Source organism: Grampus griseus (assembly GCF_964374135.1).
Source record: "Grampus griseus genome assembly, chromosome: 20".
Classification (NCBI taxonomy): Eukaryota; Metazoa; Chordata; class Mammalia; order Artiodactyla; family Delphinidae; genus Grampus; species Grampus griseus.
In genome coordinates this window covers 41,278,368-41,301,958 of record NC_139014.1, presented here as the reverse complement: position 1 = coordinate 41,301,958, position 23,591 = coordinate 41,278,368, and the positions used below count along the sequence as shown (strand labels likewise).

Sequence of the window (23,591 nt, the reverse complement as noted above, 5' to 3'; positions counted from 1 at the left end):
CTCCGCAACGGGAGAGGCCACAACAGTGAGAGGCCCGCGTACCGAAAAAAAAAAAAAAAAAAGTTTGACAGCGATTTCCACTTAAACTTCCTAAACCGGTGCCAGTCCCGGAAGGGCCCCCCCCTCCGAATCCCGGCGTGGGGTGGGCGGGCATCTCCGGCCTGACTCTCGCTCCTCCACCGCCCTCCCTATTTCTAACACACGCACACACCACGATCCCGCCCGCGAAACATCTGGATGGGGACTCGCGTCCCCACACAGGGACAACTGCAGCCAAGGCTGGCTCCTGGGGAGCAAGTGCGGAAGTGCGCGCGGGAGCCGGGGCGCAGCGCTAGGTCTCTGCAGCATCCTTCCTTCCAGCTGCTCCTGTCACCAGCCCCCTGGCTCCGCCCCTCGGAGCCCGCCCCTTGTCTCAGCCAATAGCAACCCCCGACTGCTCTCCACTGCTCCAAACCCTTTCCACACCCCCACGTTCCGTGAGCCGGTTGGCTGTCGAACCCTCAGCGGAGCGGCTGGATTTGCATGGTGCTCCGTGTTTCTGGTAGGTGGAGCGACCCGTCACTCCCGGTGGCCGGGCCCGCCCACTCTGCCTGGGTCCCCGGCTCTCTTCCTGCGCAGTTCTACTTCGCAGCCTCCGCGGGGAAGCGCCGGGGCAGCAGTCAAGGCTCGGTTCGCAGGACCGCGGGAAGGCAGCCCCGGCGAGCGGCCGTGCAGCGCGCACCGTTTGGAGGGGCCCGGGCGCGCGAGTGAGGCGCTCTGCTGGCCCCGAGCGCGGCGTCGCAGCCCCCGACCAGCAGTTGCCGCCACCCGACTTTCGTTCCAGTTGCGGCTCCTCCGGGCAGCATGTCAAAAGCCGCCGCCGCTACAGCTGCCGCCGCCACCTGGGGAAGAGCAGCAGCAGCAGCGGCGGCCGCGGGCGCGCGGGGGCAATAAGCCGAACCACTCGGCGTACAGGGTACTCTCTCCGCGCTCACGGCTCCGGCGGGACCCGCGCCATGTGCTGAGCCATGCCCCTCGCCGCGCCCGCGGGCAGCGCATGGGGCAGCGCCTGAGCGGCAGCCGATCCTGCCTCGATGTCCCCGGCCGGCTTCTGCCGCAACCGCCGCCGCCCCCGCCACCGGTGAGAAGGAAGCTCGCACTGCTCTTCGCCATGCTCTGCATCTGGCTCTACATGTTCCTGTACTCGTGCTCCGGCTCGTGCGCCGCCGCGCCCGGGTTGCTGCTGCTGGGCTCGGGGTCCCGCGCCGCCCTCGCCCCGCCGGCCCTGGCCTCAGGTCGCGACGGACCTCCCTCGAGGCTGCCGTTCCCAGCGGCGCCAGCCACCCAGTTGGCTCCTGGCGGGGAGACGGCCGAGGGCGCCGCGAGCCAGGAAGAGCAGAGTACCGAGGCGCCGGACTCCCCTAGCCCCATCTCTAGCTTCTTCAGCGGGTCGGGCAGCAAGCAGCTGCCGCAGGCCATCATCATCGGCGTGAAGAAGGGCGGCACGCGGGCGCTGCTCGAGTTCCTGCGCGTGCACCCCGACGTGCGCGCCGTGGGCGCCGAGCCCCACTTCTTCGACCGCAGCTACGACAAGGGCCTCGCCTGGTACCGGTGAGTTTCCCCGGCAGGGCCAGGGCTGGGGCCTGGGGCGCCAGCCGCGATCCCGACGGGCAGAGGAGGGAGACGTGGCATGTGCTGGTGGAAGTGACAAGGGTACAGCTTCGGACCACCGGGGTCCGGGAGGGGCCGAGCAACGACCGCGCGGTGCTGGCCTGCAGCGCGGTACGTACGGGGTGCGCTGGGCTCCGCTCTCACCACAGTCCGGAGAAACTTCTCGAGGAGCTCTGGGGGCTCAGCGGCCCACGGTGCCCAAAGATTAATCGGGCGATCTCTCCTTAAAGAAGGAGGGCAGTGACTGCGACGGTGTTCAGGGGAGCGCGCGACCCTCTAACTGTGGCCGCGGCCCAGACGAATCCAGCCAGCGTCGCTCGCATTTTATTTTTCCTCTCGGATCCGGGACGGTCTGCGCCCCGCCGGTCGCCGTCTCCGCCCCAGACCAACTTCTAGAGCAGCTTCTGCTGCCCAGATGGGGATGGGGTGAGAGCAACGCCGTCCTGCGGAGGCCAAGTGGAGTCTGTTCACCTTCCGAAGGGGGTCAGACCGGCTTGCGGCCGGGCAGCCTGGGCTCCGGAGGGTGAGCCAGCGGGCGCGTGGCGCGTGGAGCGGTGCTGGTCCCTGTCGGGCAAAGGCGCGCACTGCAGCCGGCGGGAGGCGCGCGGCTTTGAAGGCTTAGCGGCGCCTGGGGCTCGGCCCTCCCGTTTCCGCCTCCCAGGCCGGGGTGCTGAGAGAGCCAGGGCAGGGAGGCGTGTCTCCGCGGGCCCTTGACACTAAAGGGTGCAAAGAATATTCGGGGCCCATTGATTGAGAAATGCGGGTTGCCCAGAGGTCGGGGCTTCTGTAAAGTCGGTTCTACAGTCGGGTTGTGGGTTCGGTTCCAAAGGGACAGCGGCCCCTCGGGGTCATAATCACGACCCCTGCTCAAGGCTTCCCGCAGTCTTTGGGGTGAGCTGTGGGGTCGCTCGAGTTTCCGGTGAGGCGCGGGTGGGCCCGCGGTCCAGACTCGGGCCTTGGGAAATCCCGTCGCCAACCAGGGGCCAGGCCACCGGCCCCCACCCCTTCTCCCCGGTCACCATCTCCGAGCCCCGCAAACGTGACTTCCTCTAGCCCCCGGCACCCCTCCAGGCCCAGTTAGCCTCCAAGAGGGTGGAGACTTCGGAAAACAAAAGGGGAGAGTCGAACCAAACCCCATTCCCTGCCCGCAGCCCCTCTTTGGGGACCGGGAAAGCTTGGAGGATAAAAGGGGGCTGACCGAGCGGATTAAAACCGCTCTCTTCCCAGCCTCGCCCTCCCCCTCCCTTTTGTCCTAATGTTTTTATTATTGTCAGGAGTTGCCCAAGTCTCGAGGTTTAGCCAGCTGTGACAGTCACCCTTCCCACTGTCCCCGGGCCCTCGACACCGGTTGTTGCGAATTCGAGCTCTGGAGCCCGAGCCTGGGTCCACGTCCCGGCCCTGGCAGCTGGCTTGTCGCGCGGGCCTCACTGCTCTCACCTGTGCAATGGGCGGCCCGGTTCTCCGACGCGCGGGTCAGGTGCCTGCCTGGCTGGCAGATGGGGGCCTCTCTAATTGCCAGCTATTGTCATCGATCGTATTGTTGTCATTTCTGCCACCACCAATCCTCCTCCTCGGATGACGATGCCGGGGGCCGGGACGTCAGGCTGTAACTAGCGCCCGTCCAGGTAGAACCCACCGGAGGCCGGAGGCAGCCGGGGATTTTCCGAGATCAGACGTAGTGGGGGCCGGCCTGGGAGGAACTGGCAGGAAAAGAACTGAATCCTTAATGTCGGGCGGTTCTAGAAGCACCTGGGTTGGGCAGTGGAAGTCACCACAGGCAGATTCGCGCAGTCTCTTAGGCGGCCGCCCTCCACCTGCCACGTTCCTTCTGATCGACTCAACAACGCAGAATAAAGAACGAAGTCGCCCTGGAAAGGCTAGCGGCGCGCCTGCAGCGGGGAGCGCAGCCCGGGAGCTTCGGGCGGGCGGGAGCGGCGCCCGGGGCCGCTCGCATCGCGGCCCGCGAGGCGGCTGGGCTTGGGGGGCGCTGGGGCTTGGCCGGGCTGCGGGGAGCGGGAAGTGCATCCTCCTCCCGAGCCGCCTCCCTACCCTGATGATCCGGACTGTCTGGGCCCGGAGGCCCAGGGCCCGCGGCGGTGACCCCGCGGAGCGCGCGGCTGGAGGAGCGAACTGCAGACGCAGCGTCTCGCCCGCAGAGCTGCGATCCCGGGCAGCTCCAGCCGCGCCGGGCGTGGCCGCAGGGTTAGTGGTTTTTTGTTTTTGTTTTAAGGAAAAAAGAATAAAAGAATCTTTTCAATGCCATCTGCTTAATTACAACTTTTAAAATAATTTAGAATATTCTGGATGTCTGGGCAAATGTGTGGACTTAATTATTTTGAAGGCGGCCGTTTTAACTTGAAAAACAGACACACCGGAGAAAAAGCCTGACCCAGAAGGCTTTTCCTAAAATCCGGTGTCTAGGGAGCACCCTTCGCCCTCCTCCCCCCTCCCCCCCCCCCCAGAGTTCAGTCCGCGGGGCCCAGCCCAGCTGCTCGCCAGAGGTGCGCTGCTCGGCTTCATCTGTGCAATCAGGCAGCAGATTGGAGAAGGGTATAAATAGTAATTAGCCAGAGTTGCAGTTCAGAAACAAGTAGTTAAAGCAAGTCCTCGACGCTAGAAAATAGGAGACAGGAGAGACATCTTGAAGGCGTTAAACAACTACGGGCACGGATGGTTGAATCCGAGGGTCAGCGTCGTCGTCGGCTGGAGAATGAGATCTTGCCTATGTCTGAACGAGTGATTAGTAAATTTCATCGACTGATACACAGCCCGGCTCCGGGCCTAACCAGTAACCCAGGGCCTGAGCGGATTTGCTTGAAGTCTCCCCAGTTGATTGTAGTTCCTTCCACGTGGCAGAACTAGACGCCATCAGCCCCAAAGGGACGGTTCGCGGTGGGATGGAGCCTATCGTGGTGGCCACGCGGAGCTGACCCGCCACTGGCCAGAGGGTGGGCGGTTTGCCGCTGCCTTCCCCCGCTGCAAAAATCAGACGGTCCATCAGCCCTGGAACCCGTGTTTGTTTTAGTCTGGGACGAAAACTCTTCCGGGTTTACTTTTCCAGTTCATCATCCAGCTCACTCTTGAATCAGGCCTCCCAAACTGAGCAGGTACTTACGAGGACCCCACGGAGTGGCTTATGAGGACTTCCGTTTAAACTGGCCCTTACCTTCTGTTGCAGGGGGTGATGGTGTCTGAGAAACGACAAACAGGTTCAGGAGAACCTCACACATACCAAGATGGAGAAACACCCACCCGGTACATTTAGGCATTCAACATTGATTTAAACTCTGAATGGTCTAAAATGAAGTATATACATTTCTTTAATAAGTTTCTCTTTTTGATTTGGCTTAAGTTTGGTAGATTTTCACAAATTTAATGACCTCAGTTTGAGATTTACTTTAGCCAAATATTGTGGAATTACTATTTTTTTGTATAGAAATATTCCTTAGACTTTACAGTGGCAGAAACTCCTTTCCCACTTTGACTCTCCTTTCCATTTTTGGTTGTACAAACTAAGCTGACACTTTAATGCTGTGGCCACATGAAAAAAAGGTGCTGTGTGTGTGTGTGTGTGTGGTTTAATCATCTCGGTAGCTAACACTTACTGAGTGTTTTCTCTATGTGCCAGGCACTGTTTCAAGTTTTACAGGATTAGCAGATTTAATCCTCATTACCATCCTGTGAAGTAGGTACTTTTACAGATGAAGAAGCACAGGCCCAGAGAGGTTAAGCTACTGGCCCAGGATCTCACAGCTAGAAAGTGGCAAAGCTGATACACCAACCCAGGCAGTCCTGCTCCAGAGGTCACTCTGGGCCATTCTCCCTTGCTTAAATGACAGAACGTGATGTTGGTCATAAATGATGAATTCAAAACTGAGTTGTTGAGGTTTCTTTGTTTTTTGGGTTTTTTTTTTTTTTTTTGAGTTTTCTATTGCACCTCCAGTGATCTCAGTGAAGGTTGCTCACTTTGTCATTTACTTTAAAAGAAGACCAGCTCCAGAACAGGATAGTGAGGGCATCCAAAGTTAGTTTATAACCAGAGTGAGGATAATTACATCACTGTGGCAGTTTCCTTTCTCTGCCTGCACAGGACAGTGAGAATCAATGGAGTCATTAAAATGACAAAAATATCCTCAAGTATAAAGGCTGAGAAAACATGGCAAGGGTCCCCACCGAGAGGAAATTTATTCTCTTCTATGTGTCCTTTTTAAGGCTGGGAGACATGGGAGAATACAGGGTTAAATGAGATGTTCCAAAAGCTCTTGGAATGAATTTATTCATTTAAAAAAGTACAGTGCTTCAAATCAAGACTGAAAACTTGTATTTATTAACCAGAAGACAATTACAAAAATTACAACTAACACTTGGATAGAGCTCTTTAGAATTAGAATCTGAAACCCAGTGACTTTAGAAATCTCTGTCTCAAAAGAGAACTTTCCCTACATTTTAAATTTAACAAATGCTGAGAAAACTAATTTCTCCCCTCTTTTCCTACTCTATTTCTAAAAACTTGGTGGCAAAGACTGTTTCAGTCTTCCCTAAGGGAAATTTAAGATAAGATCTGATTGGGGATAATCCTTTTTGAAGTAATTGCATTTTTTCAGTCCAGGAGTTTAAATCAAGTATGCAGCTCACTTCAGGCTGCTGGGTGAAGATCAAAAATCTACATTTATATGCAACAATTTGAAATACAAACCATCATGTTACAAAGCTGTCAAGATTTATTAGCAAGACAGTGTACCATGTGTTGGACTCTGTTTTCAATTAGGCATCTAAATTAGACCATAAAATGGTTGATTAATCTTTTACAAGTTGAGGGGAAAATATAACATAAATTAACCTAATCATAAGTGTTTTCCCAGATGCTCTGAGTTAATAAAATCGTCAATATTAAATAGCAACCTATTTGTTTTAGGTGAATAAAACGCTGAAGTGCATGAATTAAATTACACTTATCTTCCAGATGATATGCTATTATTGAACAGGTCTCTAAAAATCAGGTTGCAGCCCATGTCTTAAAAATATATATATCAAAATAGAATACTGCAATTTGACTAAGCTACTAAACTAGATTTTGTTTTTTTAATGGAGCCTGATTATTGAAAATTTACAATTTAATATAGACTAATATTTATAAAGGATATTTTTCCCAGCTAAAGTTGTATTACTTGCCATTTTAAAGTGAGCTGTCACGGCTTCTGTTTTTTTCTGGTTTGGTGTGTTTATTTTTTGTCTGAAGAAAAGCTTTGAGATAGTTTGAAAAAGCAATATGTCCCAAAAACCTCATTTCAAATATCTATGCTGATGTACCTTTTGGTTGAAAACATAGAACGTAAGGTTTTCTGATTATATAAGATAAGCCTTTGAATCACTAAAATTATTTAGAATTAAAAGCACACCAGGAATTTAAAAAAAAAAAAAAAAGATTCACCAGTCGGTTATTGTTATGAATCAGGGAAGTGGCATTTATTTAAAGCTTCAGGACTGAAATACGTGACCAAGGCTGCCTGCTCACCGCTTTCTATGTCAGTAGTTTTTCAATACTTTATGCTCTCAATTCTATGAACATGGAAATTAAGTTGATTGACAGAAACACAAAAAGTCCACTCTAAAGGCACAGCATAATGAGCGCTTCCTTTGCTGTGAATAGACTTAGTTTCCAGATAGGGTGCTACCTCTCTCTTTTAACAGTCAGTGATTTCAGACAGTAAGGGAAATTTCAGTGCTAGGCTGTCGGGATAGTCAGGAATCCCAGCAAAATGAATTCCCCAAGTATGTGGCATATTTTCAAGAGTAATGAGTACAATATGCTGCCTACCTCAAATGAAAACATTTACCATGACTGAAAAGAAATAAGATACTGATATCTTTGAAAACTATTCGGGAGTAGAGCATGAAACATTAAAAAAATATATATTTAAAAGATTACCTTGTTAGAGCTCTCCTGTTCCTCTCAAACTATACCTAAATAAAACTAACATCAAATAAAACTGGTATTAGCATATGTTCCTTTCTGATTTTAGATTTGGGGAAAAGTTTAGGATGCGAGGAGCAATTACTAGCCTACTAATATGATAATAAATACTTTTCATTCCAGCCAAGAGACTGTGTGAAAATACTGCTAGTGCTAATAATATCCCCGATTAATTTTCTCTGTACATAGATAAGGGTGACATTGGTTTCCTTTATATTATATCTGAAAGTATTCCTTTAAATATACATCTGTGACTTGAAAAATATTAAAAATAGCCTAAGTTACTGGGGCATTAAGAAAATGTGCTTCATTTTGTCATGGATGAAGCATTTTAAAATAGCAAAGTTGGAATGCAGTTTGTTGCCTCCCAAAGAGAGCTGCTTTTAAAAATTACGAGTCCAGATCTGGGGAGAGGGAGCTGGTATAAAGAGTACTGCCAGCAAGGCATTCATATTTTCTACCTGCATTTTAAAAGTATGTATGTGTGTATACACATACGTATTCACTGTGACTTTAAATTGATACATTTGTTACAGAACAGATAAACTCTTGGCATAAAATATTTTTGCCCCTAAGTACCTATAGCAAATGTGTTAAAATAAGACTCTGGTTTTGTAAATTGCGTTTCAGCCCAAGCTAGACTGTTTTGTGCCAAGGGGTCACTTTTAAACCCCTTTGACTAGATTGTGAATGATTCCATGTGCGTTCAGCAAGCAACTTGGGGGCATATGATTCAGAATCCCTGTTTTTTCCCCGGATCTTTGCCCCACAATACTTAACAGGGTTACACTTACTTAGAAACCCACAAAATGCTGAAAGATGGTTCTGGGCAATACGAAGCTTGGGGCAACAAATGGAGAGTGAAAAAAAACCGCACGTACATAGTGGGAAGAGAAGTAGAAGAAGCAGATTTTTCACGCACACTCGATTTAATGAATGGGGGCAGGAGGGAGGCACTGGTGACAGAAGTGTCCAACATGGCCCAGCAGGCGCGACGGGCCACGTGTCTGCTCTCTGGCAGCCAGAGGGGCGTCCGCGCGGACTCCCGGCTCTGTAAGGGTGGGCGACGCGCAGCCGAGGGCGCGGGACGTGCTCCGCGGCGGGCATGCCTCGGGGACCAGTCAGCACGGCCCCTGGGTCGCGTGGGACCCCCGCATCTGGTCCGAGGAGGCAGATGGCGGTGCCGCCTCGTGTCGGGGGCGGGGCCAGCGGCCTGGCTGCCCCTCCGCTCCGCGGGTCGCCAGCCGCGACCACGTGACCAGCCGAGCCCCGCGCTCCCGCCTCACCTGTTGGGCGCAGCTGGGCCTAGCATCCCGCGCTCGCAGAGGGTGATGCCGGCGGTCCCGGCCCCGCGCTGATTGGCCCTAGCAGCTGTCAGGAGACCAATGGCAGCCCGTCTGCATGATGGCCCCGCCCAGAGGGGCGGGCAGAGGGGCGCGCCCCGCCGGGGCCAGGCCCGGCTTCCCAGCTGCTGCGCATCCTGTCCGGGAGGCGAGCGGATGCTGAAACGGTCTCCAAGGCCGGCTTATCTGCTGCTCTCTGTGTCTCTTCTCTGAACATTTGCCTCTGTTGGGTGGAGCGGTGAGGACGGAGTCAGACTTTCCCGTCCCTGCAACCGTGGCGTCGGACGTGGGTCTGAATGAATGAATTCTTCAGAGCCGGACTTGGAAGCTTTGTCTTTTTAGGGCCATAGTTTGGGCGCGGAAGAGGGTGGGGTCGGTTTTCAACCGGCACGTTTCTTTTCTTTCTCCCCCTCCGCCCCTTAGCCCCCCTCCTCACCTTTTTCTCTTTTGGGGAAAGAAATATATAATCCTCAATTCACCCACTTCTATAAAGGGTACTTAAAATGCGATTCAGCAAATTCAATAGATAACCAAAAATAAGTTAGTTCCCATAATGTGACCCGTTAAGTGACGGGATGAAGAGAAAAAGTGGGAAAGAGTCCGACGGATCGGAGAGGAGGGAAAGGAAAAGCAAATAATTCTCAGCCCCCTTCCGATTCCTGAATCTCCGCTCGACTGAGACCAGGGGCCCGTCCCTCCGCAGCCCACCCCCGCTGCTCCCCTAGGGTCCTCGAAGACACGCACTCCCGGGGCGCCCGCCCTCCTTCCCTCTGCCCCTACCCAGAGTGGTAACGCATGGCTCCCCGGGCAACCTGGAAGCCGCCTTTCTGCTCCCCCAACTTGGGGGAGGGGGCACTGACCAGCTGACCCTCCCCTAGTGCTGTCCAGGCAGAATCCCAGCTCGAAAATGCCTCTTCTCGGGGTGGGCTTTACAGGGTGGCGTTGAGAATTCTGCTGTGTATTTGGATGAGGCAGCCTTGTCCTCCGGAAGTTTTTTCGGAGGTGCAGGAGATGACCTGTCTTAAAAGGGCAGGAAGCTCACTTAAGATATTGCTTATTGCTGCAGGAGATGTTGAAGAAATGCAGGATTTGGTCCACATGGTCATTAAAGTAGTCTCCCTGGAGGAGAAGACACACCCAGCCAACAATTAGAGAACAGTTACCTCCAGATCACTCCCGGTGCCTGCCGCACCCCCCAGCGGGAAGGCGTCTCCCTCCCCATCCTCCCCTCTGGCTGGAAACCCGTCCTGGCTCAGCCCAACCATTCCTCTCACGTGTGCTGGTCCTTGGGTCCCTGATGCCCTCCATCTGACTGTTCCAGCCTCCAGACAGTATATGTTGATGCTGCCAGTTAACACAGATACACAAAGAAATAAACATCCTGTCCCACCGAAGAGCTTTTACAGATAGATGCCCAAATGTGTGTGGTAGAGGGTAGGAGAGCAAGGTAGAGAGGTCTCATCACTTTGTCATTGATTTGAAATACTTGATGGAGGAAGGGAAAGGTGACCGTTTGAAGTCTCTTTCTGTAGTCGAAGTCATTCTTATAAGTCGTGTTGACCTTTTTTTTTTTAACCTATTCCAGCAAGGATTTGTTGAGCACTTAGCTTTTAAAAATATATAGAGTTTATTTTTTTAGAGCACTTTTAGATTCACAGCAAAATCGAAAAGACAGAGTTCCCATATACGTCCTGCTTCTCACAGATACGGCTTCCCTGCTCTCAACCTAAAGCCCCAGAGCCACACACTTGTTTTTGTCTTTTTGATGAACCTGATGAACCTTTTTGATGAACCCATTGATGAACCTACACTGCTCATCACTGTCGTCCAAAATCCATAGTTTACATCAGGGTTCACGCTTGATGTTACACATTTTATGGCTTTTGACGAATATGTAATGACACGTATCCATCATTATAGTGTCATACAGAAAGTATCATTGCCCTAAAAATGCCCTGTTTGAGCATTTACTTTTAGCAAGGGCTCTCCCGGGCAGCACTTGAGGTCCCAAGGAGGTTCAAGAGATGTGAACTTGTCCTTGAGGTGCCCCGTTAGTCGGTGAACTATACAGACTTCAAAGAGGTCTCAAAGCAAGCTCGGCATTGGCTAAAAATAACCATTAGTCCTCCTGAACCACTATTACATCTAAAAACCATTTTAAGGAGATGAGAGTACGTGTGATAAAACATTCAATAGTCAAAATTAAGAAATGTGATTTTGTATTTTATTTTCCGGGAACCTTCCAGAGAGAGCTAAGGAGAAGAGGGAAGGAGAGGGAATGTCAGTCACTAGGTGATGTAAGAGGAAAAAAGATAGCTCCGCCTTAGCGATTGAGGCCTGTTGTGTGCAGGCCAGTGGCCAGCGTGCATTTCATCTTAGCAGTGATATTTCCTGTGTGATTTTCCACATTCTGCAGAGGAGGAAAGGGGACCTCACAGAGATGGCCAAGGTCATACAGCTGTATCTGTAGGTGGCTTAGCGTCCTGAACCCAGTGCCTCCCTGAGGGCCCTTCAAACTCTACAACATGGAGCTTCTCTCCGTGGCTGAAATGTGACAAGATGTTCCTTCCGGACCAGTTTAAGCCATGTCTTTTGTTGTTTCTTTCCTCCCCTCAAACACAGACTTTTCCATATAAAATATCCCCAAGATTATATTTTTTTCTCTCTTTTTCTGTCCCAACTTACACTCAGTGTCTGCCCCGTCTCTGTTGCAAAGATGTCTGCATTGAGGCTGGTAGTTTTCATGCCCGTCACCCCTGCACCGACCCGGGGCTCTGGCATCATGCCTGGAGCCCTTCCTCGCGCGATGAGATCTGTATATTTGATGCCCCTTTTCTGACCTCAGCTCCCTCCATCTCCTCGTCTGCCAGCCCATCTCTCCTCTCACCTGTCCCTGGAAGCCGCCCCGCCATGAGCAGGGCACTCAGATTCTTAGTTCTCAAGATGATACCGAAACCCTCTCCACTCACTTCATATGGTCTCTTCATCTGCTGTGTCATCTGACACCCTAAACACCCTCTCGCCCCGCTGTGCAGACACCCACTTTGGTAGTGTCCACAGCAGCTTGCAGGAGAAGGTCTTATCCCAGAGCAGCCCTGGCCCACTGAGTTCCTACCCTCGCCCAGAACTCGGACCTTATAGCTCGCCAGCCCTGCTGGTCACCAGCCCTGACCCATGCCAGGAGCCCCGTGTGCTCTGGTCCTTATGAATGATGTCCTCTAACTTCAGGCATCGGTTAACATGTCTCTCCACACACGGGGGGAAACTCCAGAGAAATCGCAGCATCTGTAGGACTTCCACTGGTTCAATCACCTGTCCGTGTGGCCTTAATTTCTACTTTGCCCAAGACTTCCCTCCATCATTTCCAGGAAGTGCTGTATTCTGTCTTTTCCATATTATTTGAAGAAAATACAGACATCATATTATTTTACCTATATATCTGGCCTATATATATATATATTTTTAGTAAAATTTTATTCACATGCCTATAAAAAAAGTGTACCAATCAGAAGTGTGCACCCTGATGAAGTTTCACAGCCTGCATCCCCGTGTAACAGGCGTTCCAGAGTCCCCAGAGCCACGCCTAAGATCCCTTCCGAATACCGTCCCTGTCCCAAGGATAACCACTGTCCTACCTTTTACCACCACGGATTGGTTTGCCTGTTGTTGGACTTAATATAAATGAAATCCTTGACTGAATATTTTTAGGGTGTTAAAAACATGCAAATTTATTGCCAATATTGACAGATTTGCAGATTTCATACAAATCAGATTTTCTGGGTTTTTCTTAATTTGTGTTTTGTATTGGAGTATAGTTGATTAACAATGTTGTGTTAGTTTCAGGCATACGGCAAAGTGATTCAGTTATATACGTGTATCTATTCTTTTTAAAAATTCTTTTCCCATTTAAGTTATTACAGAGTATTGAACAGAGTTCCCTGTGCTCTATAGTAGGTCCTTGGATTTTAAATATAGCAGGGTGTACCTGTGAATCCCAAACTCCCTAACTATCCCTCCTCCCTGCCACCCACCCGCCACCCCGATTTTCTTTTTTTGATCAGGGATCTGACAGTTCTAGGCCCGCCTTTCTCATGGCAGCAGCTGGCTGGAGCTGGAGAACAGCTGTGTCTGTGACCGGAGGCATCTTCTCTTCCTTGGACACAGTTTCCACTGTTCCTTATTGTCTCACACTTGGCCTGCTTCGCTCATTTGTCACCTGCCTGGTCCAGCTCAATGCCAGACAGTGGGGAGCTACAACCTGTCCCCCCTTCCTTCACGTATGTGCTGTTTCAGGTTTGAATTTCCTCGTGGACATTCTCATCCGATGCTGGCATTAGCCTTTTTTCTACTTAGTTTTCGTTTTACACCTCTGTAGGGATCCTGGGAGAGGATGCGCGGAGGTCAGTTGGCTGGGTGCCAGTTAGAATCAGAATCACCATCATCAATGATTTTTAATGGATGCTTCTCCCATTTAAAATTTTTTTTTAGTTCTTTAACAGACTTTCCTTCCTTGTGGCCTCTTGTCGACAACCCTTAGGGTCAGCTCCTTGCTATGGACACTCTGTGACCTGGAGCAAGTCACTTTATCTCTTTGGTGTCAACACCCATACTGATCTATCCCCTGCCCAGTGAGTTCCTTGATCAGGGCCTTGGATTTCGTAGCCACGTCAAAGGACTTATAATAGCTTTAAACACGTACTCTCAGGCCTTATCTTTATCTCCTCGAGGACCCTTGGCAGGTGGTCCACAGATCACACTTTGAGAAGCACTGCCTCAAGTTTCTTCAGTGAAAGAAAGTTCTGAAAGGTTAATAGGTGATGTAGAAAAAATGGTTCCATGTTAGCACAGTAAAGGCCCTGATAAGTACTGTAACCAAAGAAAAACCCCCAAATCTGTTTAATTATGTTGAACCTAGCGTTTCCCCCAAGTACAGAATCCTCTTTTCATTCAGTGCCAACTGATAACCTGAGGAGGGGTGTTTGTCGAATGCCGGTGTGGGGCACGTTATCAGAACAGGTCTCCAAGGTCACTTGCAGTTCAAGAGTTTGACCCCTGACCCTGGGCTCTGTCTGTCCACCTTTACCCCTTGGAACAGGCTGCCCCTTCTTTTTTTTTTTGGCTGCTCGGCATGTGGAATCTTAGTTCCCGGACTAGGGATTGAATCCTCGTCCCCTGCAGTGGAAGCGCAGAGTCTTAACCACTGGACCACCAGGGAAGTCCCAGCCACCCCTTCTTATTGGGAGTTAGCTTCCTTACTTGTGCCACTGGGACATTATCTCAAATGTATTGTGTCTGCACCCCCTTTGCTCCTGGGATGATGGGTGAGAATTTCAAGCTGGGTCTTGCTACAAGCTTCTTTAGCTGGGTTTCCAGCAGGCTAATTGCTGGTTCAGCTTTCCAAGAAGATTATTATGTCTCTTTTCAAAAGTAAGCGCTCGTCACTGTGCTGTTTATACGGAGCAGGATGTCTGATGATGCTGGATGAAGGGGCAAAGCTGTTTTGCACCCTGCCTGGTCCAGGGTCGCCCCTGTGGTCCGCATGCGTGTTATCATCACACCAGGCTGACTGCTCGCCCTGCACGGGATCCTGAGAAGTAACAGCAGGGCCACGAAGAAACATTGGCAGCCTTGAGCTGCAAACAAAGCCAATCGCTTTTTTCTTTTCTTAAACATGCATTTCCCCCTCTTTGTGTCGGGGCCAAGGGGGGACACTTAAAAGTGTTCTTTAGTTTTACAGCACCGGAAACGAACGAAACTTTCAGATTAGGTGTCGCTGGGAAAGGAGATGAGTGGAACCTTTTACAGAGAGAGATGGGGGATTAGTTTACCTGTTTGTACAAAACTTAAGTTACAGGAGGATCTGGATTTCCCCTCCATGCACTCTGCTTGCTCGAACGATCTTGTTATCTCCTGACACACTTAGCAAGGACCCTTCCTCGTATTTGGCGAAATCCGAACTCCTGTTTGTGCGGCCCTCTCACCTCGCTTCTGGGTCTAGGGGTGTGTCTGGCTAAGGTGTTTCCCACGATCTGGAGGTGGACAGTTTCACACCAGAGTGGGGTCCTGGATGGTGTACTCTCGACTAGTTTTTCATTCTTATCACACTTCCTCTCCTATAAAGTTACGTAGCTTTTACCAGGACACTTAATACCCACCTTCTCTTCCTACGGGGCCTGTGAACATCAGGCAGTAACGACGCAGCCTTCTCGCCAAGCCGTGACCAGAGCGTCTAGATGGCGGTCCTAATGGGATACCGTGGAGTCTACCGTTCCTTCCTCCATGATTTAATTTCATCCACCAGACAGTCTGGAACAACTAGGATGGGCCAAGCAGTATGAAAGCACTTGGGAGAATCAGATGTTAACCCGTTGTCAGACGCCACAGAGAGCTCACGATCTTCCTCAAGGGGCCATAGTGAGAGAGAATATAGAACAAAGTGAGAAATACCATGGGAGCAGAGGAGAGGTCACTGTTGAGCTGGGCTTTGACGTATGGATAGGAGTTGCCTGGCTGATTGTCCCAGAAAGCTGATAAAAGGATTCAGGGCAGAGCAGCTCTGTGGGAAAGGCCCAGAGCAAGGCCTGGCCAAGTGATGGGGACATGCGGGGGGATGGGGAGAGGGCCCAGGAGGGCAGCTCGGAGGTGGAATGTTATGTTGAGGATGGGTCTTCAGCTCACTGGAAGATTTTTGGGGCAGCAGAGCCTCCCATACTGAAGAAATTCAGACGTGACATGAATTATGCATTTGAATCATATGAATGTATTTTTGAGGAAAAGGAACTGCTTCAGTCTTTCTAAGGCAGAGAAAGCAAGAAAATGTATAGATGGTTTTCTGGGGTGATCAACACCCAGCCCCACTGCATGGTTTCTATGAGGCTCTTGGAATTCCAGGACAAGCATGTGTCCCCATGGTGCTCAGGAGAAGGGACAGGCCACGCCTCCTCACTCGTGACAGAACCCACACACCCCTCTTCCCTGTTGCCTCTCTGGGTGACTTGAATGACTGTCCCACAGGACTCTGGGGGAAAGAGGGCCCTTCTTCCCAGGTCCCAGCTGGGCTGGTAAGAACCAAATGGCCACAGCCTGCAGGCAGGGCCGCCCACCTCCTCCTCGGGTCCCTAGTTCTGCTGGGGGTCGGGGAGAGCCCTGTCATTCCTCTGGGGGGGGGGACTTCTGAGCGAGCATAGGAAGCCAGGGGAGAGAGATGCCACGTGGCCCCCACTCCCTGGGGCTGACCCTGGCTGCTGTCTGAGAATCCTGGGCAAGTTGAGAGAAGCACACTGGGTTCCTGGTTGCCAGCATCCCCAGAGCGGTTTAGTTTTAGTCCCATCACGCACCGCGGAGGAACTCAGTTAAGCTTGGGAGCCTCCCATGTTAGCTTATAGAAGAGGTGGCACTTACTGATCAGTCCCGGCTTAGAACTGCATCTCCCTTGGATCCAGGGCTGCTTCTGTTTAGAAGAAACAGATCCGAGAGGCCGAGGGGTGAGCTCAGGAGAGCCCGACTAAAAGCTCCTGGTTAGGGGGCTGCCAGTGTGAGCGGGGGTGGGCCCTGTGCACTGGCCCTGTCTCTCCCCATCTGTCCCCTCTGGTGGAACGTTCTGTCACTCGCATTTCTAGGGTTGTCTTCTTCCAGTCCCAGCTGGAAACAGAAGCACGGAACAGGCTCGTGGTTTTTTGTGCTCTGTTAGAGGAGCATTTGCCAGGGAGAAATGTGTACCAGCTTCTTCGAGCCTTCAGCTTGCATTCATTTGAAGGCCTCTGATCAAAGCCACCTCATCTTACCCCAGATGGTGTCTTTGGGAGATGTTGGTTGGGGGGGATGGGAAGTGCAAGGGCATGGCACCTATGGGCGTGTGTCCTCTGTGGTTGCTCAGCCCCCAGCTGTGTTGGGGGACGGGTCCCAGGAGCTGGGGCTGTGGACCCAGCACTAGTGGACCCAGCAGTCTGGGCTGCAGGTAAAGATGCTCCCCACGTGACTGCACCATTCAGGTTCAGCGGTGTGCTTGGGTTAGTCAGTCCCACTTATTTTTATTGCACGTGACCTCTGTAGAGAATTTTCCAGCTGCTGGTTGCTTGCCAGTTACATTCTAATTTAGATTTGGTGCTGTTTTGCCTTCATAGTAAAATCCTTTGTCTTTTCTCTACTCAGTGGAGTCTATCAAGAGGATAACCTGGGGGAAACAGACATTATGGACACCCCTGGGGATTGTGTCCATTGGAAACCAGCAGTGGGGACAGAGAATTGGGACGAATCCAGTTGATTTCACTTAGCTCGTGGTGTCCCTGGATTACAATGGCCAATGATGTCAGTTTTGCTTCTTATAGTTACATATTGATTTTGTCAATTAATTGAGCAGCTGCTCTGTGCCAGGCTCTGGGGATGCAGAGATTTATTCATTTCACGATTAGTATTGAGTGCCTATTTTATGAACACTGATCCTGCCCTCCTGACACTTACATTCTACTAGGGAGATGGGCAGGAGACTGATACACAAACAAACTAATAAAAATAGAAGTTCTCCTGCAGTGATCAGAACCACGAAGAGAAATAAAACAGACAGAAGGGATGGAGAGTTGTGGGAGAGAGGGTGATGGGAGAAAAGGGCTATTTTAGGGCTTTTTAAAGAGGTGATGTTGGGTAGAGACCGAAAGGAAGAGAAAGGGCATCTGGGGGGCCCGGGGATTGGATCACGTCCCTGTGAGAAGTCACTGTGATCAGAGATCAAAGAAAGAGGGCAGGTTAGGGGCAGAGAAGAAGCTGTCTGTGTTCTTAGTGTGTTCTTAGTGTAAAGGGGTGCCAGTTGGGGGTTCCGTAAATGAGGGCGGGGACAGGGCCTGGCCTACACCATGGATATTGACTACAGAGCTCGTGAGTGAAGTCGGGGGTTGAGATGGCTAAATAAAGTCGTGCGGTGCGTGATACAGGCAAAAAGAGAAGGATGCTCAAGGCAAAGAAATATTGCAGAGGAAGGAGCGATTAAATCTGTCGAAGTGGGGAAGGATCTTTCCTGGAAAGGTTTCAGAGAAGAGGTAACGCAGAACAAGGTTTTGACGGATGAATAGAAGTTCGTGTACAGACCATGTGAGGAAGGGGGAGTCTTCTTGGCAGAAGGAACACATGTGAAAAGCCAAGGAGGTTTATGTGAAAAAGTGTCGTGGACGCAGGGAAGGACCAGCAGGGGAGAAAGGAAGGCAAGTGGGACAGCGTCAGGGGGACTGAGGGCTTTGGTGAGTGAGCCTTTAACATCATGACTTCAAAGGGTAACTAGTATGGTTCATTATGCGTCTTTCCTCTCTCTCTCTCAAGCATTTCAACTTGGAAGTGGTATTTACGAAGTGGCACTGACTAGTGTGAAATAGGAATTGCTTTTGCTGGTGATCAGAGAATATGCCCCACCCCCCAGAAAAACAGGCAAAGGCTGGGATCCTCTTGGGATGTGCTCGGGGACCCACATCCTCTAAGCTGGGTGCTTTCTGCTTGCCTGGATGGAGCCCGTCATTAGGGTAGAGCCCAATGCCATGTAATTAGAAATTCCAATTCTCAGCTCGAGGACCTGCGCAGCAACAGCCCCTCGGATGCTGGGTTCCGACAACCTTAGAAGCTGCTCGGGGCTTGGCTGCCACAGCCAACTGGCAAGCCTGGTAATTACAAGGTGGTTTTGCAAGCACACACCTGTTCTGAAGGTGCGGGTAGGGCCTGCTGCCTCCTCACTGGAGCGTATGCCTCTGCACAGACCATCCCCAGGGATGCCGGGTGCACATGTGTGTTTATCCCCTGCCCCCATTCCCTCTCTTCACCCCCCCTTCCTTTCTTTCTAATCTGAACATTTCTTACTCTGTCTCTTTCTGAATGCCACACTTCTTAGCATTCCCTCTCTTCACTTCCCCCTTCCTTTCTTTCTAATCTGAACATTTCTTACTGTCTCTTTCTGAATGCCACATTTCTTAGCATTCCCTCTCTTCACCGCCCCTTTCCTTTCTTTCTAATCTGAACATTTCTCACTCTGTCTCTTTCTGAATGCCACATTTCTTACCATTTTGTCTCGTGAGGCCACCTCTCTGGCTGTTTTACTAGGAGTGACCCCAGTGGACTGTGCTTTTCTCTGAAAGCCAGAACCAGGAAAGTCTCACCCCGTGGGCTGCGTTGTGCTTCTTACCGGTTCAGAAGAGCCACTGCACAGAAGGGCCCAGCTTGGAGGATGGAAGGATGCTGCGTGACGGGGTGGGGTTTGGTGGTGGAGTTTTTCCCCAGGATCGCGCATCAGATATTTTCCACTTGACATTCCTGGTTTACAGCCAGGCTAATTTAATTTCCAGCTGACGGGCGACTCCCCGCATGATGGTAATCTCTAATAGTTAATGGGCTAGAACAGGAGGCAGCCTATCGCGTTGATTCTTGGGGGCTCTGCTCGGTGGCTTCCCAAGACTTACTTATCAGCCTGTTCTTCTTGGTTGGAGTGGATTGTCCCGCCTGGCACAGCTTTTGTGTCTCACTGCTTCTAACGATGGATTGAGTCATGACTTCTGCCCTCTGGACGTTTAGAACCAGCTCGCTTTGCCTTCTACACACCTGGTTTGTTGAAAGGGAAGAAGGAGGGCAGAGCGGGTATAGCCTCGGGTCAGCTCCTCTGTCCGAGATACCTGAAAACACCTTGTGAGAAATTTTGATTCTTTCCGTGGCCTCAGCAGGGTGGTAACAAAGCCTTTTGGGCGAGCCGTATAGAGCCGCCCTGGTCTGTGATGTTGGTCGTATAGGATTGGAGGGCGAGTGCTTTTTCTCCTGCAGGACACTGGAGTTCCGAGAGATTTCTTTACGAGACAGATACTGTTGAAAAAAATCAGGGCTAGGGCTTCCCTGGTGATGCAGTGGTTGGGAGTCCGCCTGCCGATGCGGGGGACGCGGGTTTGTGCCCCGGTCTGGGAAGATCCCACATATCATTTGTTTCGGTTGGGTTGGGTGAAAAATGAACTCCTAAAATAAAGGCTAAAGGGCAGAAGTGCAGGGAACCAGTGAGACATTTAGCTTTCACTTTCTAAATTCTCTCTCTCCATATATATATGTTTATATATATATTTATGTTTATTCCATTATAATTTTTACCCTTATAATTCCCCATTTATTTATTTATTTATTTATTGCGGTACCCGGGCCTCTCACTGTTGTGGCCTCTCCCGTTGCGGAGCACAGGTTCCGGACGCGCAGGCTCAGCGGCCATGGCTTACGGGCCCAGCCGCTCCGCGGCATGTGGGATCCTCCCGGACCGGGACACAAGCCCGTGTCCCCTGAATCGGCAGGCGGACTCTCAACCACTGCGCCACCAGGGAAGCCCCTATTTTTTTTTTTTTATTGTCTGAAAAAGAGGGGAGATGAACGCCTCTTTAGAAGGGGGGTAGGATAATAGATGGGTCAGATGGGTCTGGGGACATGGTTGCTGTATTTGAGCATTTTAATCCTGGAGGTTCTTAGAACTGCTGAGAGCCGGGATGAACGTGACATTCGGAGTTGAACCTTCTGAAGCCCGAGTCCTTGCTTTGTCGTGGCTGGATACTTGGGGCAACTCCATCTAACCGCCCTCAGCCTCACTCTCCTGGCTCTAAAGTGGAGCAGACGCCCCACGGAGAGCCTGGGCGCCCAGTCCTTTCTGGTGGATGAGGTGCCGCGCGCGGGTCTTAGAGTTGACCTCATAATGGCCAAGGGAGAGAGAGACGCATCTTCTGATCACAAGGAGGCCTAGTCACTCTTGCCTGGAGGCAGACTGGCTTCCCTGTTGAGCATCACAGTGGGCCGTGTCTTTGTGGCTTTACAGGACCACGTGCAGACCACTGTCATGCCAGCTCATCATATCGACGTCACTAAAACACAGAGGCGTATCCCATTTGGAGGTAGTTCAGGCAAAGCATTGCGGGGGTGAGCGAAGCTTGGGGGTCCTAACTGTGATGCTGACCTCACAGGTGGATGGAGAACACGTGTCCACCGTGCTGAGTACGCTGACTGCCTAACACACCACCTCGTCTGGGCTTCTGATGGTCGAGCAGCTGGCTGGTGGCTGGCGCCTTGCTGACGAGCCTTCTCGGGGCTCTCCACCTGTGCCCGTGGATGGCCCCCGCGGGTCTGTAATCTCCCTGAACCTGGGTACTGAGGCTCATATGCGTGTCACACACGTGCACTCCAGCACCCAGCTCTTTTCCCAAATCCTCTGTAACCCCTAAAAGTGGAAGCGCCCTGCTCTGAGGGCACAGCTCTGGGACTTGCAGCCTGTCAGTGAGGGTAACATTCTGGCATGATCATTAACAAGCCCCATTTCTGTTCTGAGTAAGAGGAAAACCCTCTCTCTTCAGAGGAAGCAGGGCCCTGGGAAAGGGGGTCCTTCCTTGGACAGACAGTGTTGGTCTCGTAAAGAAATCTCTTGGAATTCCAGATTCATGGGGACAGCTTAAGGAGATGCATTATATATGCAGTGGAATATTACTCAGCCACGAAGAAGAAGGAAATCCCGCCATTTGCGGCAACATGGATGGACCAGAGGGCGTTATGCTGAGTGAAATAAGTCAGAGAGAGAAAGACAAATACTTATGGTATCACTTATATGTGGAATCTAAAAAATAAAACAAACTAGTGAATATAACAAAACAGAAGCAGACACAGAGAACAAACTAGTGGTTCCCAGTGGGGAGAGGGGAGGGGGGAGGGGCAAGATAGGAGAAGGGGATGAAGAGGTACAAGCTACTATGTATAAAATAATCTACAAGGATATACTGTACAACACAGGAAATCTAGCCAATATTTTTTTTTTTTTTTTTTTTTTTTTTTGCGGTACGCAGGCCCCTCACTGTTGTGGCCTCTCCCGTTGTGGAGCACAGGCTCCAGACGCGCAGGCTCAGTGGCCATGGCTCACGGGCCCAGCCGCTCCGCGGCATGTGGGATCTTCCCAGACCGGGGCACGAACCCGTGTACCCTGCATCGGCAGGCGGACTCTCAACCACTGCACCACCAGGGAAGCCCTAGCCAATATTTTATAATAACTTTAAGTGGAGTATAATCTATGAAAATACTGAATCACTATGTTGTACACCTATAACTTATACAATATTATAAATCAACTATACTTCCATTAAAAAAAAAAAGAAAAAGAATAAAAGAAGATGGTTGGGGCATCAGCTCTGGGCACCTTTACACAGTGAGTTGATTCCACGCCTCTTTTTGTTAGCTGGTCGTCCTACCTGCTTCCACGTGAGAAGTTAATGGATGTGCACTCAGCCAGCCCAGGGAAACAATGTCTTTGAAGGGGTTGGGGGGTTGATTAATTTCCCAAACGTGCTAATGGGGCAGCCGAGAGAGTGTCTCTTGTTCTCTCCTTTAGCGGGTGTTTGCTCACGGGCTTAGGGCTGCGTGTTCCCAGCCCGGGATTTGGAAGTGAATTCATTTGGGAAAGTAGCAGCTTAAAGGTCTTTATTTGGTTTTGTGGGTGAATGGAGAACAGCGCTGAGCATCTCAGGGAGAGGTGGCCATTGTTCGCGGCCCCCGGCCTCCGGCTGGCCTCCCAGGAAAGCTACCCCGCCCCAGGCTGACCTGCCTGGACCCAGAAAACCGTTTCTAGCTTAGAAACTGGGGTGATGCTCACCTGCTCTCCATTTCTGCTTTTTACATACGGACACAAAAACCTAAACCCTCATTTGTTTATAACGTTTCTGGGATGAACACCGACCTTGTGTTCTGAGTCTCACCCTGAACACTGTGTGGGAAGCTACAGTTTCTGTGGGTGAACTCAGAACGCAGAAGGACTCCGCCCTCAGTACATCTTGCTTAAAAACTGAAGGTCTTTCCTCATCTCAAACCTGTTACCAACGTTCTTTTTTCCTTCCGTCTGCGTGTCTTCGAATCAGCCGTTCTGTGGTTTTCACCCCAACACCGCTTTCCCACTCAGATCTGTGGAACTGCATTTATTGTGTATCTGCCCTTCTTGAACACATACTCCAGGTGGCTTGTGAATGATACCGAAAGGGCCACAAACACATAAAATGTGAGAGTAAGACAGGAGAATCGATAGCGGGGCCATAAAATGGAGCCAGGAACTGGCCTGAGAAATGTCTCTCAAATGACAGTGGACATGACCCTCAGCTCCACGGCAGCCTTCACAGGCAGACACACCTCAGTTACACGAATCACTCAAACAAGCTGTTTGCTCAAAAGAAAGTATGGCTGTTCTTGGTACTAAGTTGGGGACGGGGTTATATAAAGAGGATGCTGTGGGGTAACAGCCACTGGCGTGGATAGCACTCTTATTTTTTTTGTTTAATTTATTTTACTGAAGTATAGTTGATGTACAACGTTCTGTTAATTTCTGCGGTATAGCAAAGTGACTCAGTTGTACATATCTATACATTCTTTTTCATATTCTTTTCTACTATGGTTTATCACAGGATATGGAATATAGGTCCCTGTGCTCTACAGTAGGACTTGTTATTTATCCATTCTATATATAGTAGTTTGCATCTGCTAATCCCAACCTCCCACTCCATCCCCCTCCCCTTGGCAACCACAAATCTGTTCTCTATGTCTGTGAGTCTGTTTCTGTTTCGTAGATAAGTTCATTTGTGTCATATTTCAGAGTCCACAGATTA

The 23,591-nt window shown here is 50.7% G+C and overlaps 1 protein-coding gene across 1 annotated transcript in view; it reads left to right on the top strand.

Annotated features, from left to right (window-relative positions):
* Nucleotides 1-1,036: 1,036 nt before the first annotated feature.
* The window catches only part of HS3ST3B1 (heparan sulfate-glucosamine 3-sulfotransferase 3B1), a gene marked incomplete at both ends in the record, with an annotated part of 34,601 nt that continues 12,046 nt past the window's right edge, over nt 1,037-23,591 (top strand). The window contains one exon of the mRNA XM_082678688.1: nt 1,037-1,590. Coding sequence (XP_082534814.1) covers nt 1,037-1,590 — 554 coding nt within the window. The remainder of the gene's footprint in view (nt 1,591-23,591) is intronic.